General features: G+C 41.4%; 1 protein-coding gene across 3 annotated transcripts in view; it reads left to right on the top strand.

Moving 5' to 3' along the window:
• Positions 1-20517, top strand: part of SRSF4 (serine and arginine rich splicing factor 4) — a 35039-nt gene that overhangs the window by 1744 nt on the left and 12778 nt on the right. For all 3 annotated transcript variants that reach the window (XM_055261337.2, XM_055261338.2, XM_055261339.2), the window contains exon 2: positions 20235-20377. In XM_055261337.2, the coding sequence (XP_055117312.1) occupies positions 20235-20377 (143 nt within the window). The remainder of the gene's footprint in view (positions 1-20234; positions 20378-20517) is intronic.

Genomic DNA, 20517 nt, shown 5'->3' on the forward strand with positions numbered 1-20517 from the left:
GTAAAGTACTGATTTCTTTTACAGTAAAAGGCTTAGAAAATTACTCCTTTTCTACAGTAAAACGTTCAGTTCTTAAGGATATATTGAAGTGGCGGGTAGACGTTATTGTATACATATCATATATGTGAAAGTTAAAACTCCAGTTTTTTTCAGAGCCCAGCTAAATTAACAGAATAACTAACTTTGGTGGGCAAAGTGTGGATTTTGAATCCAGCCAGGCCTAAGTCAAATCCTGGTTCCACCACTTACTACGTATGGGCAAGTTACTTCTCTGAACCTGGTTGCTCATTCATGTGGAAAAGGAAGATTAGAGATAATAAATGTAAAGCATTTGGCTTAGGCAGTAAGTGGCAGCTATAATCAGAGGGATGAGGGAACATCTTTGCTTGTTGGTGTTCGATAACATAAAGCATGTTTGGTGAGGTCTATTTTCTAAGATTACTCAGGTGATAGTGTGCAGGAAATGACAAGACTGTTAATGGGAAACTGATTCATCAACCAAATGTATTGATGACCCATCAACAAAATGTCCACCACTATGCTAAATGAATTGGGGGAGGAGGCAGAAAACAGTTCTGCTCTTGAATAAATTAAGCATTATGACATGTGCACTTGGAATTAAGAAATGTTTGCTTTAGCTTTAAACTGTAACTAGTAAAACTTGGAATGATTTGCTTGAAAAGATGTGTTGAAATGGGCTTTGAAGAATAGAGCTTGAAGTGAAGAAATTTAGGTTTCTGGGAATAGTATATGTCGTAGTTGGGGCTCAGGCATGGTGACTTGTGCCTGTAATCCCAGCTGAAGTGTGAGGATTACTTCAGGCCAGGAGTTTGAGACCAGCCTGACCCCATCTCTACGAAAGAAAATTTTTAATTTTTTAAATTTGGTGGTGGCACTCGCCTGTAGTCCTCGCTACTTCAGAGGATGAGGCAGGAGGATGAGGCGGGAGGATGAGGCGGGAGGATGAGGCGGGAGGATGAGGCAGGAGGATGAGGCAGGAGGATGAGGCAGGAGGATGAGGCAGGAGGATCTCACTTCAGCTTAGGGTTTCAAGGCTACAGTGAGCTGTGATTGTGACACTGCACTCCAGTCTGGGTAACAGCAAGACCCCCATCTCTAATAAAATAAGTACAATGATGACTTTTTTTGCTTTTTGATGAATAGGGAAAAATATTTTTTTAATGTCGTAATGTTGAAGACATGGTCCACTAAGAAGCAATTATGAAAAATAATAAACAATCTAGCATGGATTGAGCCTTATGAAGAATCTAGAAATTTAACAACATAAACCAGAAAGAACGACTATTAAGATTTTACACTGAAAATTCAAAATCAATGAGTAGGAATTCAAAGGCTGTGGAAGGAAGAAGTGAGCAACCCAAAAGGAAGATGGAGCAATAAGAGGAAAGAGCCTTTCAGGACTCTAAATACCTGGGTGGTTTTTTTAAGGAACTGTTCATTTTTTTTTTTTTTTTTTTTTTGAGACGGAGTCTCACTCTGTCCCCCAGGCTGGAGTGCAGTGGCGCAATCTCGGCTCACTGCAAGCTCCGCCTCCCGGGTTCACGCCATTCTCCTGCCTCAGCCTCTCCGAGTAGCTGGGACTACAGGCGCCCGCCACCACGCCCGGCTAATTTTTTGTATTTTTAGTAGAGACGGGGTTTCACCGTGGTCTCGATCTCCTGACCTCGTGATCCGCCCGCCTCGGCCTCCCAAAGTGCTGGTATTACAAGCGTGAGCCACCGCGCCCGGCCCGGAACTGCTCATTCTTACAGTTATGCTGCCAAACCATGATATGCGTGAAATGTCATTGAAAGTCAAGGTTGAAATGAAGTCATTTTAGAGTTTCAAAGACAGGTACGACGGTCACCAAACAGCACACAATATGACCACCTGGCATCATTGAGGAATCATTACAGAGGAAAACGACTTCTGGGAAGAAGACCAATGGTAAAGATGTATTTCAAGCAAAAATTGCCTGTATGGCAAAAACGCTGGGGAGTCTGAAAGGAAGGAGTGAGTACAAAAGAAAAAGCATAACTTAGCTGTAGATGTAAGCTTATAGTCCCCAAACAGAAGGGCAGTGGATCTCCATACTGAGAAGCATGTTTGAACATATCTAGATTGTGATTAGTAATTGAAACTCAGAGGCCGTGCGCGGTGGCCTGTAATCCCAGCACTTTGGGAGGCTGAGGCGGGCTGATCACGAGATCAGGAGATCGAGACCATCCTGGTTAACACGGTGAAACCCCGTCTCTACTTAAAAAAAAAAAAAAAAAAAAAAAAAATTAGCCGGGTTTGGCGGAAGGCACCTGTAGTCCCAGCTACTTAGGAGGCTGAGGCAGGAGAATGGCGTGAACCTGGGAGGTGGAGCTTGCAGTGAGCCGAGATCGTGCCACTGCACTCCAACCTGGGCGACAGCGAGACTCTGTCTCAAAAAAAAAAAAAAAAGTAATAATTGAAACTCAGAAACAGATTTTGGATGCTTTAGATAGCTCTTTGAAGAATTGCTGGAGTTCAGATTTGTAGAAGTGAGATTTATCAGTAGATATGTTAGGCTGAAGGGTTATAGGTTAAGTTTAAAATTAAACAAGGCATAAAATGCTTGTCTAGACTGGTCACAGTGGCTCATACCTGTAATCCCATCACCTTAGGAGGCCGAGGTAGGTGGATCACTTGAAGTCAGGGGTTTGAGACCAGCCTGGCCAACATGGTGAAACCCCATCTCTACTAAAAATACAAAGATTAGTTGGGTGTGGTGGTGGGCACCTGTAATCCCAGCTCCTCTAGAGGCTAAGGCAGGAGAATTGCTTGAACCTGGGAGGTGGAGGTTGTAGTGAGCGGAGATTGCATCGCTGCAGTCCAACCTGGGCAACAGAGCAAGACTCTGTCTCAAAAAAAAAAAGAGCTTGTATAATAGGAAGATGACCAAATAAAGAAACAAATGAGTTCTTCAGAGATTTAGTGTGCAGGAAAGGATTCTATGGACCCTGAGAGGATTTGGAGAAGAGGTATGTAAGCAAGAGTTCATTGCCTGCCATTTTATTACACCAGGCAACCCTAATGTAGATTGCCACTGTTTTAGAGAACTTTTTGAAAGATGATTTGGGACCACAAATACAACAAAGATCTCCCAGGATCATATAGACCATTCCAGTTCCCATTAAGGTCTCTTACATTTCTACCCGCCCCATAAACTTCAAGAGTCACTGCAAGGGCCTGGCGCGGTGGCTCACGCCTGTAATCCCAGCACTTTGGGAGCCCAAGGCAGGCAGATCACCCGAAGTCAGAAGTTCAAGACCAGCCTGACCAACATGGAGAAACCCCTGTCTCTACTAAAAATACAAAGTTAGCTGGGCATCGTGGCACATGCCTGTAATCCCGGCTACTTGGGAGGCTGAGGCAGGAGAATCGCTTGAACCTTGGAGGCATAGGTTGCGGTGAGCCAAGATCGTGCCATTGCACTCCAGCCTGGGCAACAAGAGCAAAACTTCATCTCAAAAAAAAAAAAAAGAAAAAGAAAAAAAGAGTCATTGTAGGGAAGGGAGGGGCAGGAATCCTAGATGCATGTCAAGGAAGCAACAATATTAGCAGCACTTGTTTATACCTTTTCAGCTCTGTGGTAACTTTTGCTGGCTTTGATTGTATTATATAGATTTTATTTTTTGTAATAAGCCACTTCATGTAAAGTGTGAAAGAATTTTGAGTACACTAGTTGCCCTTTTGTCACAAAATCTTGTGGTTTTAGTCAGATCTTTATATCTTAGCTTTTCCATATGTTAGTTAATGAATAAAACTTACCACATATTAAGATTATTTTGCCTGTCTAGTAGCTAGAAGGATAAACCCCCAGATCATTGAAATTTATAGTTTTATTTTTTAAAGTCATGAATTAAAACTCTCAAGAGAGGCCGGGTGCGGTGGCTCACGCTTGTAATCCCAGCACTTTGGGAAGCCGAGGCGGGCGGATCACGAGGTCAGGAGATCGAGACCACGGTGAAACCCCGTCTCTACTAAAAATACAAAAAAATTAGCCAGGCGTGTTGGCGGGCGCCTGTAGTCCCAGCTACTCGGGAGGCTGAGGCAGGAGAATGGTGTGAACCCGGGAGGCGGAGCTTGCAGTGAGCCAAGATTGTGCCACTGCACTCTAGCCTGGGGCACAGCAAGACTCCATCTCAAAAAATAAAAATAAAAATAAATAAATAAAACTCTCAAGAGAAACTTGGATTTAAACTTCAGAACCTGTGTTTCATGTAACAGTGAAATCATGAATAGCCTGCATTTTCAGGGGGTGTTGTGGTCTGTTTAGTCATGATATCTAATTATTACCAAAAAATTTTTGTTTTCGCCCTTGTTTAATGCACCATAATTCTTTTAATGTGGAGTTCAAGACTCTTCAAATGAGGCAGGTCGTTGTTCTGTGTGTCACTGCTCACTGGAGGGCATTATTAAGCCTTAGATACTGAGAAGAATTTCTGCCAATCCCAACACCTACGCAGGGATTTTTCTCTTTTGACTCCTGAATTCTTGACAGTTTAGGAAGTATATAGTTAGTTTAATGTTCCAGGTTGCTGGTTTCTGGTTAGATGAGCTGTTACAGTATTGTTTTTTTCTATTTTTTTTTTTTTTTTTAGGTTTTTAGTTTTTAATTCTCCCAAGGCTTCTCCCAAGGCTCTGTCATTCATCGTTACTGTGTTCTTAATCATGAGAGGGATTATCTTCACCCACCACCAAGTGGCAGAGAAGTGCTTTATCATTTTTATGATAATGCTGTAACTAATGAGTGACAAAAAAATGACAAAAAGTAAACACTTTGCCTTTAGGAACCCTACCGCCTTTTTGTTTTTTGTTTTTTTGTTTTTTGAGATGGAGTCTTGCTCTGTTGCCCAGGCTGGAGTGCAGTGGCACAATCTCAGCTCACTGCAACCTCCGCCTCCTGGGTTCAAGCAATTCTCCTGCCTCAGCCTCCCAAGTAGCTGGGACTACAGGCGCGTGCCACCACGCCCGGCTAATTTTTTGTATTTTTAGTAGAGACAGGGTTTCACCGTGTTAGCCAGGATGGTCTCGATCTCCTGACCTCATGATCCACCTGCCTCGGCCTCCCAAAGTGCTGGGATTACAGGTGTGAGCCACCATGCCCAGCCACCTTTTTGTTTTTAAGCCCTTCTGCCAGCCTCAGAAATAGCATCCCATTTGCACCGGCATGTACAAAGCATTGGAGTCTATGTTAAGAAAAGGAAGACATTTGGTTCTGGATTAATTTTAGGATTATCTAAGAAGAGGTTAAAACAAGCTTTGTTTAAAAGTGTGTTTAAACAACTCTCTTTATGTGTAGTTAAAATTAAAGACCCACTCTTAATTTTCAAAGTAGCACATATTTATGATTGGAAATTTTTTTTTTCTTTTAAGATGGAGGAGTCTGTCTCTGTCTGTCGCCCAGGCTGGAGTGCAGTGCCACGATCGTGGCTCACCTCCCAGGTACAAGCGATTCTGCTGCCTCAGCCTCCCAAGTAGCTGGGATTACAGGTGTGCGCCACCAGCCCCGGCTAATTTTTGTAGTTTTCGTAAAAATGGGGTTTCACCATGTTGTCCAGGCTGGTTTTGAACTCCTGACCTCAAGTGATCTGCCTCACAAAGTGCTGGGATTACAGGCGTGAGCCACCGCACCGGGCCTATTTTAATTTTTTTATATGGAGAAGGACCAAAAAAAAATCCAAAGATGAAACTCTTTGCATTTTGGGTTTTTTAGTTTTGCTTTTTTTCCACATACAGGTATTGGCATGTGCATGCACACACTCTGTCTCTCTTCTTTTCTTTTTTTTTTAATTAAAAACCCACCAGCCGGTTGCGGTGGCTCATGCCTGTAATCCCAACACTTTGGGAGGCCAAGGCGGGCAGATCACGAGGTCAAGAGATCGAGACCATCCTGGCCAACATGGTGAAGCCCTGTCTCTACTAAAAATACAAAAATTAGCTGTGCATGGTGGCGCGTGCTTGTAGTCCCAGCTACTCAGGAGGCTGGGGCAGGAGAATAGCTTGAACCCAGGAAGTGGAGGTTGCCATGAGCCCAGATCGGGCCACTGCACTCCAGCCTGGTGATGGAGCGAGATTCCATCAAAAAAAAAAAAAAAAAAAACCTATCTCCTGCACAGTCTCTCCCTTTTCTTATGCCTCTCCCGACTCCTTTTTTTTCAAACTTGGAATCATACTATAAGTTATTTTATAATTTGCTTGTTTCACCCTAACAGCCTGATTCTTTTCCTTTGTCATTAAGTATTCTCCTACAACCTGGTTTCTAATGGCTACATAGCACTCCTACATACATATGTTATTTGATGGACATAATTAGAACCATGTTGCAAGGCATTTAGGTTATCTTTATTTTTGTACTATTTTATGCATGTATAATACTGTTGAATATCCTTTATATGAAGTATACACTTCTTTTTGCCTTAGGGCAGATTCCTGCAAGTAGACTTTGGGAGTCAAAGCATATACATGTTTTAATGCTTTTGCTACCTATTCCATTACTTGGTAAATTAATATTTATGTTTCCACCTGCCGTGTTTAAGAGCTCCTATTTTTCTTTTTTTTGAGATGGAGTCTCCATCTGTCTCCCAGGCTGCAGTGCAGTGCAGTGCAGTGCAGTGCAGTGGCATGATCTCGGCTCACTGCAACCTCTGCCTCCCGGGTTCAAGCAATTCTCCTGCCTCAGCCTCCCAAGTAGCTGGGATTACAGCGCCTGCCACCACACCCTGCTAATTTTTGTATTTTTAGTAGAAACGGGGTTTCACCTTGTTGGCCAGGCTGTTCTCCAACTCCTGACCTCAGGTGATCTGCCCACCTCATCCTCCCAAAGTGCTGGGATTACAGGTGTGAGCCACCGCACCCGCCAAGAGTTCCTACTTTTCTGAACAGTGCCCTTTATTATAATTTTTTAAACTAATTTTTTCTAATTAAAATGTTTAGAATTATATATGAGGAAATCATCTGGCAGCCTTTAAGGCTTGTCTGTTTAGCCTATCAAGCATAACAAATTCAAGAACTTTTTGGACCAGGTGCGGTGGTTCACACCTGTAATCCCAGCACTTTTGGGAAGCTGAGGTGGGCGGATCACTTGAGGTCAGGAGTTTGAGACTAGCCTGGGCAGCATGGCAAAACCCCATCTGTACTAAAAAGACAAAAATTAGCTTGGTGTGGTAGCACTTGCTGTAATCCCAGCTACTTAGGAGGCTGAGGCAGGAGAATGGCTAGAACCCGGGAGCCGAGATTGCACCATTGCACTCCAGCCTGGGCAACAGAGTGAGACTCCATCTCAAAAAAAAAAAAGAACTAAAAAAAAAAAACTTTTTGTGCCAGGCGTGGTGGCTCACACCTGTAATCCCAGCACTTTGGGAGGCGGAGGTGCGCAGATCACGAGGTCAGGAGATCGAGACCATCCTGGCTAACATGGTGAAACCCTATCTCTAATAAAAAAAAATACAAAAAAATTAGCCAGGCCTGGTGGCCGGCGCCTTTAGTCCCAGCTACTCGGGAGGTTGAAGCAGGAGAATGGCGTGAACCCGGGAGGCTGAGCTTGCAGTGAGCGGAGATCGCGCCACTGCATTCCAGCCTGGACGACAGAGCGGGACTTCGTCTCAAAAAAAAAAAAAAGCCTTTTTGACTCATTAGAGAATAAATGTAGGTTAATCGTAGATCATTTAGATATTATGAAAGCATAAAGTGAAAAGTATTATTAAGAATCCTTTTAAGATGGGTGAGGTTTTACGTGCAATTTTGTGTCACACTTTTTTTACTTGATTTATCTCATATATTTTCTATTACATTAAAATCTTCGTTATTAATGGCTTTATAAAATCCATTGTATGGCCATATTATGATTTACCCAACCATTCCTCTTATATTGTCTACCTTTTCTTTGGTCTCCTAATTCTTGCTGTTACAAGTAACCCTGCTGTGATGGGTATTATGTGCATAAAACTTTGTTTGCATTTTTATTATCCCTTAGTACATATGGATTCCATGAAATAAAATTCATGTGTCACAGCAGGAGTGAACATATTCAAGTATCTCAGTGCATATAACCAAATAACTTTCCAGAAAAGCTGCACCGGTTACATTTAACACTCACAGTGTATGAGCATGCCCGTGTGATGGCCACCTCAACAGCATGGAGTACCCCTGTTGTGTTTGCTGGCCAGGCGTGGTGGCTCAGGTCTGTAATTCCAGCACTTTAGGAGGCCAAGGCAGGCGGATCACCTGAGGTCAGAAGTTCGAGACCAGCCTGACCAACATGATGAGACCCTGTCTCTACTGAATTTACAAAAATTAGCTGGGCATGGTGGTAGGCTCCTGCAATCCTAGCTACTCAGGAGGCTGAGGCAGGAGAACCGCTTGAACCCGGGAGGCGGAAGTTGCAATGTGACATCACACCATTCCACTCCAGCTTGGGTGACAGAGTGAGACTCTGTCTCAAAAATAAAAAATAAAAATGAAAAATGCTAATTTACAAAGTGAAAAATAATCAGGAAGGTTTTCTTGAATGAATAATAAATAGAGATAGGACTATGAATTAAGTAGCATTCTATCATTGTTTTATTAGTAATATAACTATTACAAATGTGATCAAATTTTTTTTTATTAAAAGTCACTTTTTGAAGTCAACTTACCCCCAAAAAAGTGTATTACTTTTTTCCCCCAAGACATGGGGACTTTAATTTTTTTCTGTCATTTTGAAAAATCAATGCCAACAGATAATACCATATTGAGATTTTTGACCAAATGTTACTAGAGTAAATTGCCCTGGTTCAAGACCTCCACTCCTTGGTTCTTGGTCCTTTCGGTTTGTGGTATGAATAAACATCATTTGTAATTATTTGACTAAGTCATTTAAAATCCCTGTTCTTTAGTTTAATATACCGTTTGCTCCTCCTTTCTCATTGAGGTGTTGTATGAATTTAAGGGCCATGTGAAGTATTTGTCCCTTCTTAAAAGATAGGCACAGGATATAGACTGGGTAATAAAATGTGGTTTGGGTTTCTAGTATTTTTTTATGCTTCCAGGTACCCAGAACCGCAAATTGTACTTTGAGCTCCTCAGAAGAAAGGTGCTCCAGGCATCTGAGAGAATACCGTTGGGGTGATACTTACAAATTTGTAAGCCAACACTGAAATCTTAAAACTTTCGAAAATATTAATGTATTTGTATGACTTATTTTTCAATTGAGTATGTCAAAGCACTTTATACACAAGTGTTGTCCCTAGTTTGTACTGATGGGGAAACTGAGGCATGGGGTGATAAGGTGACTGGCCCAAGGTTACAAAATGAGTTATTGACAACTCCGGAAATAGAAGATTTTTGAAATTCACATATTAGATACATGTGGGCATTGGCATTCAAAGCTTCCCTCATGCTATTTCCTGTCCCTTTGGGGACTTGCCTCCGAGGGTGAGAGGGTAGTTCAGGTTTCCTGGCTTGTTCAGCCTTTAGTCTCTGTAGAGGCTTCCAGCAAGCTGACAAGTTACTGCCAAAAGTGAGACAGATGGTATTTTTTGTGATGTCCTTAAGTTGGAGACTGCTAGTGATTCTCCTCCTCAGGCTACTCTTTGAAAAGCTGTAAGGTGGTATCAGCTTTATCGTGGTTGACTGAGGAAGGATTTGTACAAGTAAATGTTCTCTGCCCTATTGTCATTCCTAGGGCCATCTGGTCTTGTAGTATCCTGAAGGTGAGAGATTAGATTATGCTCTGAATTTGTATGCCCATAGTTTGAGGAAATGTTTTACTTGACTTTTCTGTGTGTTGAGATGAAAGTCTCCCAGGCTAAAGATTTCTGAACTGTACACAGTGCCTGAAGAAGCACTTGAAAGGCACTTTATTTCTCCCAGGTCCCCAACCATGGGTTTAGGTTTTTATGCCAGAAGAGGGACCTTCATGAACAAAGACCCCCAAGACCTAGAGAGAAGAGGAAGTCTGAAAGAGAGAGGTTTGAATTCAGCCTTCAGGAATAAAGAGGGCAGACAGAGCAGGAGGCTCAGGCAAGGGAGTCAGCAACCACAGACCAGAAGCATGGACTTGGAAAGGTTTTTATGTAATTGAAATGAAGCTGTTGATTCATCCATTTTAAAAGAATTTGAAAAATTCATTAAAACACTTAATTAGTGGCATCCACTAATTAATAAAAGCATAGGGAGTGGCATCTTTAACCAAAAATGAAAATGAAGAAACAGACTCCAGCCCAGGGACCAGGGGCGATTATGAGGGACATGGTGCCTCATACAGCCAAGATGATCCAAGAGGCATCATCTTTATGAAGCTTTAACACCTGGCAGCCTGCTCATTGTGTTGTTTAAGAGGTAAGTATGAACTGGTTTTGTTTGTAGCTTTTGTGTGGAATCAGGTAGTGCTGTCTGCAGAGTGTAAACCTTTATTTCATTAAGTAGGAATAACAGATACAGTAATTCTATATTAAATCCCAAGAGTTTTATTCTAAATTGGTAATGTGACTTTGATCTCTCGAGTTTTTTCAAATCGTTTTTAATTTGTGGTTGAGTCTTCATGAACTTTTAGTGTGTCATCAGGGAATAGTCGTTTCCCCTTTTTTGAAACCTTTGAATTTCATTTACCCTTAGTGTTGAAAAGTGTCAGAAAATTGAAATGAACACAGATGATTGTATCTACCCTCCCTTTCAGGAAAGCCATGTTGACTTTAACATATCAAAAAAGAAAGTTCAGTTATGATTGCAGGGTGTAATAACAGTTTGATCCACAAACTATTTGCAGTGTAAAAGTGAAATACCTTAGCTGACTTAGTTCATTTTTGAAAGTTTTGAATGGCTAAAACAAAGTTGGCAAATAGGCTCATAGAGCAGTTACAGAGTAAGACTAAATTCATATTTGATACAGATTCCTCTCTGCCTCCCATTCTGGAAGGATTTAGTTTTACTGTTTGGTGTTTAGGATAATGATTGTTCTATTTTTCTCACCCTACTATGTGAATATATATTCTGTTAGAGATGGGCTGTTACCTGCAATGTGGACTCAATACCATGGGCTTGAGTTTGGTTAGTTCATCATTAGAGATTTTTTTTCAACAGTTGGTTTACTTTATGAGAAAGGATCATGAGTTTAATTTTCCCACTGATATATTTGTGTTCTCATTGCCAAGATATAAGTTTCTTAATGATTTGTTACCTTTTTCTATTTTCCTAGACTAGTATTAAAATTTTGATGGCGTATGGGTTTGGTTCCACTTGTAGAGAATAAATGTTCACAACTTACTGGTATTAGCACACATCACATGCAGAAATGGTGTTTTCTTGCCACTTACTCTTTCTCATAAGATGCTTATATTCCTGTGGGCATTTGTCTTCCACACTGCAGCACGTAATTTGATGAAACTGATTTTCCGTGCAAGAGCTTGTGTTTCTCCAACTCTGGGTTCATGGACCACTTCTTTTCCTTGGTGTGTAGGAGGCGGTTAGAACGTGGTGGTGGAACGCAGGTTTTAGGTTATCTGGGTGTGAAGAATCCCAGGTCTTGGGGTAGCCTTGGCAAGTTACTCAGCTCCTCTAAGTTAGTCTCTTGGTCTGTCAGATGACAGTAAACCTCAGAGTTGTGAAAATTAAATGGATATAATGTGTGTAAAGCACTTAGCATGATGCTTTATACATTGTAAAACTTTCAAAAATAGGAGTAGTTATTCTTACAAAGAAATGTGAAGAAGAGGCCTAGTGGGCTGCATGTTAATAATAGTTTTTAGTTAATGAAAATTAAATCACATCTTAGATGTTTATCATCTGCATGGTACTTTTCTGGTTGCTGCTTTAACCTTTGTATAGTTGAAAGTCTGTAAACTTTCTAGTATTCTTTGATTTCTGGCCCATCTCCCTCCTACCATTCACGCTTATATTTTTTGGTTCGAGTCACCATTCCTTGCAAAACTAATTAAATACATTCCTAAATACGTAATATTGCCAATATTCATTCACATCCACCACGTCTAGGTCCAAGTCTTCATCTTCTTTATGCTGGTCTAATTTTTGCTGAGCCCTAGAACCAAAGACAGACTCTGGGGGTTGATATGGGACCTCCAGAATGGGGATTGCACAGAATAATCTTATTTTTCCTCTATTCTTCTAGTCTGTTATGTTCTGAACCCACACATGTTTTCGGAAGGACCAGATGGCTGACACTGGCTAATGGGAACCAAAAGACGAGTGAAAGTAACCTGGTTGTCACATACCCCCAGCTTAGAGGTGCTTCACCCTGCCCCAAGGTCAATTTCTTTTTTCTCTAGAGACTTTACCCCATTATATCAAAAACCTTTACTACAGCCTGACTTTATCTGATGTTAGAGTATCATTAAGTCAAGCAGCAGCATTTATTGAATGAAAAAAGATTGTACACAGGACTGGGAGAGAAGCATCTGCCTTTAAAATACAGTAAAAGGCCGGGCATGGTGGCTCACGCCTGTAATTCTAGCACTTTGGGAGGCCGAGGCAGGTGGATTGCCTGAGCTCAGGAGTTCGAGACCACCCTGGGCAACATGGTGAAACCCTGTCTCTCCTAAAAAAAAAAAAAATATATATATATATATATATATATAAAAATTGCCAGGCATGGTGGTGCACACCTGTAGTCCCAGCCACTCTGAAGGCTGAGGTACAAGAATTGCTTGAGCCCAGAGTCAGAGGTTGCAGTGACTGGAGATCGCGCCGCTGCGCTCCGGCCTGGGCAACAAAGCAAGACTATGTTTAAAAAAAAAAAAAAAAAGGAAGTAGAACCTTGTGGTTTAGAGCTGGGGTTTTTAGAGTCATGGGCCTGGATTCAAATCTAGCTCCTTCACTCATGAGCTCCTTGAAAATGAGCAAGTTGCTTAGCCTCTCCAGACCTCAGTTTCTCATTATAAAATGGGAAGAATAATAATACGTTCTTCACATTTGATATACAGATGAATGAAATATTATGGATAAATTATTTTCTGTGCCAGGCACTGTGCTAAATAGCCAGCAAATAGTAGCCTTTGTTGTTCTTAGTGGAGAGCTCATAATCAAAAGAGAAGGTAAGCACAAAGACAAAAACAAGACTTAAAAAGCTACAGAAACATGCCTGGGCGCAGGGGCTCACGCCTGTAATCCCGGCACTTTGGGAGGCTGAGGCGGCTGGATCACAAAGTCAGAAGTTCCAGACAAGCCTGACCAACATGGTGAAACCCCGTGTCCACTAAAAATATAAAAATTAGCTGGGCGTGGTGGTGTGTGCCTGTAATCCCAGCTATTCAAGAGGCTGAGGCAGGAGAACTGCTTGAACCTGGGAGGTGGAGGTTGCAGTGAGCCGAGATTGTGCCTTTGCACTCCAGCCCGGGTGACAGAGCAAGACTCCATCTCAAAAAAACAAAAACAAAAAACATAAAATTGAATAGAAATGCTAAAGCTAAAGAAAGTCCTAAAATAATTGGAATAGGCAAGTTTCTGAGGCTTCATGAAAGAGATAATTCTCAAGCATATGGAAGAAGAGTGATATAATTCAGCTTATGTAGTCAAGGTGTTCCAGGTTTAGAGAGTGACATAAAGATACTTAGGAGTTGTTATAGACTTCTAAACAAAAAAATGATTTAGCAGCTGACTTTTCCTGATACAGTGCAAAAGACAAGTTGACTAAGTAAAAATAGCTCTGGCCTAGAATTATATAAATTAATCCAAATGGTAGAGACAGCCCTGAAGGCCCAGCAAATGAGAAAACTGCAGAACTTGGCAGTAAACCCAGTGGGTAACCAGTAAGGTATAGTCAGAAGTGATTACAAAGGTGTTGGGAGCAAATTAGATGGTCAAGGGATCCGGAAGAGAGAAATCATGAGGTAGGTTTTCTTCTTTGAAGGTGGGGAAAGATCAAGTGCAGACTGAGCTGTGGCCAACGTTTGCAGACCAGGAATCCACACTAGCTCTAATCAGAGAGCCCTTGGTGTGCGGGAACTGCCAGTTTGCCGACGTGAAAAGAGTCCCAGACTGGGTAATGGTGAGCCCTGAAGTCGCACCCCAGCTCTGCCACTCAGTGAGCACGGGTAAGTCACCCACCTCCTCCAGGTGGCCTTGATGGCCCTCCCTCCTCTGAGACTAAAGAGAGGCCACGGTGCCCAGAGCAGCCTCCTTCCTGTCTCAAGAAAGGAAAGGATCTCAGGAGCCCATTTCATGTGGTAGCAGCTTTTAGTTGTGGGTTGTAAACAACCCTCTGTTGGCAGGAAAGTCAAATTGCAACCATAATCACTGATCCTGAGCAGTCAATGTGACACTGGTTAATTCTGCTGTGAGGGCCTGAACGCTGGTTCCCTGGAACGTTGCAGACCTTTGGAATCGGGGCAGTTACACTTCTCATTCACAAGCTTTTCTGTGAGTTGGCCTCTTCTGAGCACTAGAGTTGGTTGCAGAAGTGTCTTTCTACAGTTTGCCAAGCACTTTATGCAGACAGCAAGAATTACTGTTTTTTAGTACTGTCCTATCAGTGTGTCCTGACTTTTTACCTCATAAGACCAAGTTGGCTGAAGTATAGGACATCACTGAGTGCTTTGAAAGAAAGCTGTTTGATTCCTGTTCACTGAATGCCATTTCTTTCAGGGTAGATTGAAGGGCTTTACCCTTAAAGTACAGTGCTACTGACTCTAGATTGAGGGTTCAAGCCACCCCGTGGGTTAACTTCAACAGATGAAAATTTTTCCTTGGCTACAGCAACATCCCTAATCCTGACCAGCCATGGAGAGGTTCGGTTCTTACCAGGAACATGAGTGAATGTGGGAATGGCTGACCACATTGTGAAAACAAAACTCACGTCCTGCTGATGGTTGGCTGAGGACTGTCGTGTCCACATACAAAGAAAAGCATGTGGCACAGTTTTAGGACAAAGGTGAGCAGAGATCCACCGTGGAAAGGGGCCTATTTTCTTATAGAGAGACCATCCAAGGCATGCCCCTCGGTAAGCAGTGTTGGTGGGTGACCACGGTCACACGCATGGAGGCTTGCTTTCCCCCGCTCCTCATACCCACTCCCTAGCAGTTTCTGGTACTGAGCACCCCCTTAGTCATGCCTTGCCCAGTTAGCCATTGATCAGCCTGTTTCCAGAGCAAGTCATGGGCATCAGACTGCAGACAGGACTTAGTCTCCCTGTTCAGTGAAGATATTTGGAAGACAGAAGTGACCCTAAGCTGTTCTGAAAAGAGTTGAGATAAATCCTATTCAGTAGAACATAACGGAGCAAAGGGCAGACTTGGTGGTGTTTGGGACCATTGGTATAGGCTATTAGGATCAGAGAAAGCATATTTAGCAAGGATACAAACTCAGATAATAATTCTTGCCTGAAGAAGTGTGGTTAACATTTCTAAAGTTGAAGTCTTAGAGTACCTTAGTTTTAAAAATATGTCATTCCAGTTCTACCTTTTCAGAATTATGACTGATAACCTGAGCAGGACATCAGCTGTTGAGTGAGGAAGATGAGCACATTGGCAATGGGATAAGAATGGACTAAAGTTTAGAGCAGCCCACGTAATTCAGTGTGGCTTTTGTTTGTGGTATCCAGATACCTGTCTATACTTGGTAAGAATCATGGTGCCTACCTTTTTTAGAGGGAAAATGACAGCAACTTCCCCTCATTCTTTTGACTAGATTTGTGAAGATAGAACGTGACCAGAGGAAAACAGTTTTGGTAAAGACAACACAGTGCTTGGGATCAGACGAATTTTGGATTTCAGGGTTTTTTTGGGGATTTGGGAATGTTTGTATTGTACTTAATGGTTGAGCATTCCTAAACTGAAAATCCAAAATGTTCTGATGAGCAAGTTTGAGCATCTTGTTGCTGCCCAGAAAGTTTTGGATTTTCGAGCATTTCAGATTTTGGATTTTCGGATTCAGAATACTCAACCTATTGCAGAGAAACGTTGAAGAAAGGAGCTTCTTCTCTTACTTGAAGGGTGTTGTATATTGAATAGTGAGGTCATGCTTTTTATTCTTTCATATGCATAGGGGAGGAAGGTTGAAAGTGTATGGCAGGGCTCTTTGTGTTTCTGTCAATCCCTGCTGTGGAGGGGTTTTTACGTTTGTCTTAGATTCTTTCTCCTGAATTCCTGCATCCTATGAATTATTGAAAGATGTTCTTTGTTTTTAATAGAGCAGAAGAGGAAGGATTTCTGCTGTTAGAATTAGAGAAATTTATCTCTTGGGTTGTTTTGTGAGGCTTATTCACAAGTCACACCAGAGATGTATATACATATCGTATGTACACATGCATACATATAATAGTATGTATACATGCATGTGTGTATTTTATATTCCTTTTTACTCTGACAGAGGATTCAAAAGGAGATTGCTTTCTGAGAGAAGAGATCTGTTTCACGTTGCACATCACAAAGGGAGTGTTAAGCTCGGCTTCAAAAGGCTCCAGTGTTAGTTACCAGGCAGAGCTTTACTTTGTTGAAGGCGCTAATTAATTCAGGAACAGTTAAAAGTGTTTACATAAACTAAAATTGGGACCTATACATAAAAGGTATTTTAGATGATAAAAATGTATCCCTTTCATCTGTTGGTGTCTGGTGGTACCATCCTAGTGGCAGGAAAATTCAAAAATTTTCCATTTTTGAAGCCCAGCACAGTGGCATGTGCCTGTAATCCCAGCTACTTGGGAGGCTGAAGCCGCAGGATACCTTGATCCCAGGAGTTCAAGTCCAGCCTGGATAACATATTGAGACCCCATCTCCATTGTTAAACCAAAGGAGCACTAATTTTAACACTTAACTTGTCATGCTTTTGATGTTAGTCGAACCCTTGGAGATACGCAGTATACCTCCCTCATTTCATGAATAAACTTAAGACCCAAAGAAATAAAATGATTTAAATTTACTGTTCAGAGTTTATAGCAGAACCAAGACTAGAACCCAGGCCGGTTCTTGCTGCTTCAGTCTTAATAGCTAGGGAGTTTCAGCCCTGGTATCAAACCACAGGTTTGAGTGCCAGCTCGGCGGGGTTTTTTTATGCAAGTTATGTAATACTCTGTGCCTCGATTTCTTCATTTGTAAGACAAATAATAGTACCTAGCTGAAGGGTGCTATGAATATAAACTACGATACCATTGCTTAATAAAGAGATTGTTTAGTCAGAGGTAACATTTTATTTTTATTATCTAGTCTTCTGTCTTAATTTATTTCTATCTTATTCACTCTATTTATTGAATGAAATTTAGTCATTCTTCAAGTAAAGCAGACTTGGTAGAAACAACCACACTGATCGCTCTTTGCATTATTCTCTGAACAAGAGTCCCTATCAGATACGGTTTGTTGTATGCGAAGATGTTTGTTTTAATCTTCCAAACCCACTCAGCATGTCAGTGGCAGAGAGAAGTGACAGTCAGGTGCCTGTTTTGATCCTTGAACTGAACTTTGATATGTTTCAAATAGATTTTTTTCAGAGAATAGTAGCCAAAATTTTTCTGTAAAATAAATTTAATCTCAAGTCAGCTAATTTAATAAATGTTTTGGATACCCCCAAAACAGGCTCACCAAGTGACCCACTTGTTGGAACTTTTTAGAAGTAAATACTGGGGAAGGCTTATAGGGATTTTTCTGTAACATTACCAATTGTCCCTGTAACTCAAGGAAGTTTTATTGGCAAGATATGCCTTGCTTCATTCTCAGCTTGCAAAGAAAGATTCATCTGTCATAACATTAATTTTTATTTTTAAATTAACCTGCCTCCACTGAACAGATTGTCACTGCTTTCTCTGAAAGGTCAGGATAAGTTCTGCATATGAGCCTTGGAACAGGGTGATCTTTGAGTCTGGGAGAATGTATTACCATGTAGGTCTGACAGAAGCATCACTTCGCCATCAGCGGCCACTGGGCTATTTCAGTTGACCTGCAGAGCTTAGGATGTTGCATTCTGTGACCTCTGCCCAGTAGTTGTAACCCTTAACTATTTTGAGGAAAACAGTTGGCATTTTCCTGTGGTTTGTTTAATCCTCAGGAATTGGTGATGTCCTTCTAAAATCACATTAGATCAGTCCTGGTCATTTGGTCATTGAACAGTGCTGAGCCAGAGTGTGACTTGAAGGGAGTGGAGGCCATTCCATCACGCCCAGGCCGAATGTCCCTCCTCCCTCTGTATGGCGTCAGGCTCTCACATGCTGCCAAAAGCAGTGATGCTGTGGACAGAGCAGACTTGGAACTGGTCTTGACAATTAAATTCAGGAGGGCACTTTTATTGTTGTCATTGTTTTGAATCCATCTAGAGATAAACCAAAGTAGAAAATAGTTGAGTTGGTTTTTTATTTGCCTTAAAAGAAAAATTGTCTCTGAAAATAATAGTGTAGTTTTCCTAATGACCCATTCTATCTGAGAAAGGAAAAAGCAGCTACATTATATTATCTATTATAGATTTTTAGTCACTGTAAAGCTCTTTTGAACGTGTAAGTCAGTGATTTCGAGAGGCTTTACTTGCCTTGTCTAAGATAACAGCATGTTCAAAATCCTTATTAAGCTGCTCAGCAATTCTAGCCTATGGAAGCGTGAAACTATGTTTTAAAGACTTCACAGCCCATAAATTGAGCCAGGTGGCTTCTGAATTGTGTTACTGCAAGACACTTCCTGTTAAATAACTGGGTGTGTCTGTGTTTTTTTTTTTTAATGGAGTTGACATTCAGTGCCACTCAGACATTTCAACATAAGGAACCCTCCAACGTTGTTATCTACACATTGTAACCTAGCACATTGTCACCTTGAGAGACTGTTGTATAAAAGGAGCTCTTTAGTAAAGGAAAAATTCTGCAATTCTGAGTTCTCACTTATTTAACATGTTACTGAGTACAGCATCACATTCTAAAGAAACTGGAGGCCGGGCGCAGTGGCTCATGCCTATAATCCTAACGCTTTGGGAGGCCCAGGTGGGCGAATCACCTGAGGTTTCAAGACCAGCTTGGCCAACATGGCAAAACCCTGTCTCTACTAAAAATACAAAAATTAGCCAGGCATGGTGGCGTGCGCCTGTAATCCCAGCTACTCGGGAGGCTGAGGCAGGAGAATCGCTTGAACCCAGGAGGTGGAGGTTGCGGTGAGCCGAGATTGCGTCACCGCGCCCCAGCCTGGGCGACAGAGCAAGACTCCATCTCAAAAAATAAAATAAATAAATAAGTAAACTGGAATCATTTTTGTCAGCAGGCTGAGTGCCCTCTGACAAGTCTTGTAACCTGTTCGTAGTGTCAGTGTGTTTAAATGCAGAGAACACTAGTCAGTGTGTGCCCGTGTACACACAGCCTTACTAGAGTTTAAAGAAATTGCTTGTAACTTTCCTTTCTGATTAGTTATGATCAATAAGATGGTTTTGGTTTTTAAATATAGGCAATGGTCACAAAGCTGGACTTTTCGCAGCTATGTCAGACCAAACTAAATATTTCTTGAAAACAGAATTTACAGGGCATTTGTATAACCTTGCTTTTAAGTATCTTACAAATTTTGTACTTTAGTTATATAAATTGTACTCTTTAATAGGCATTAGTAGGATGGTGGGGGTTCTTTTGGATATATGTTAAGCCACCAGACCTCTTGGCTGGAAAAGATGTAGCAATACCATTTAAAGAAGTTTGCATGAGTTGTATACAGATTTCAGAGAATTCCATCCTATTCTAAAACTTCATGGAAATGAATTTGGAATCTCACAGGGAAGTAAATAGCTCCAGTCTTTTTTTCACTGATAATCACATATGACAGATGTGTTTACGTAGAGGAACAGGAACCTTAAAAAAAAGGTTTTTTTCTTTCACATGATTTAACAGTTATTACACAGTGCCTGAATGTAGGTCTAATTGTTCTGTAAGATACCACTTTTAAAGCTAAAAAAGATGAGTCTTATGTGGTGTTTGAAAGAGCGTTACATATCTTGTAGCATTATATATTTTGGATTCTTATACCAAGCATCCCTGTCTTTGCAGTTGCCACCAACTACTGGGAAACCTAAGAAGTGTCCTGTGTATGTAGCCAGCCTCCTCCTAGAGAGATAGGGGTCTACTCTGAGAAGCCTCCCTACCTCTTGCAGTGCCTGTGGGCACAAAGCACAGTGGTTTCACCTGAAGAGAAGACAAAGCTGATCCTTAGTTTGCAAAATCCACCTAACCTTTGCTAAGCATGAACCTCATTGCTTTCTCTTTAATGTTAGTGAAGCTGGATGTCAAAATGGTACCAACCAGTATTTTCTTTGCTCTCTTCTAGATATGGTTTTGTGGAGTTTGATGATCTGCGTGATGCAGATGATGCTGTTTATGAACTGAATGGCAAAGACCTTTGTGGTGAGCGAGTAATTGTTGAGCATGCCCGCGGCCCACGGCGAGATGGCAGTTACGGTTCTGGACGCAGTAAGCATTCAAAGGGCATACTTGTATCAGTAACGTGCTTTTATTATCATGCTAATTTTTAAAGTAATTAATTGATACTACATTTAAACGTATTGATGTTTAAGCTATTTTGTAAACTATGTCTTTTTTAAAAATGTAGA

This window comes from Symphalangus syndactylus, chromosome 22 (assembly GCF_028878055.3).
Source record: "Symphalangus syndactylus isolate Jambi chromosome 22, NHGRI_mSymSyn1-v2.1_pri, whole genome shotgun sequence".
Lineage (NCBI taxonomy): Eukaryota > Metazoa > Chordata > Mammalia > Primates > Hylobatidae > Symphalangus > Symphalangus syndactylus.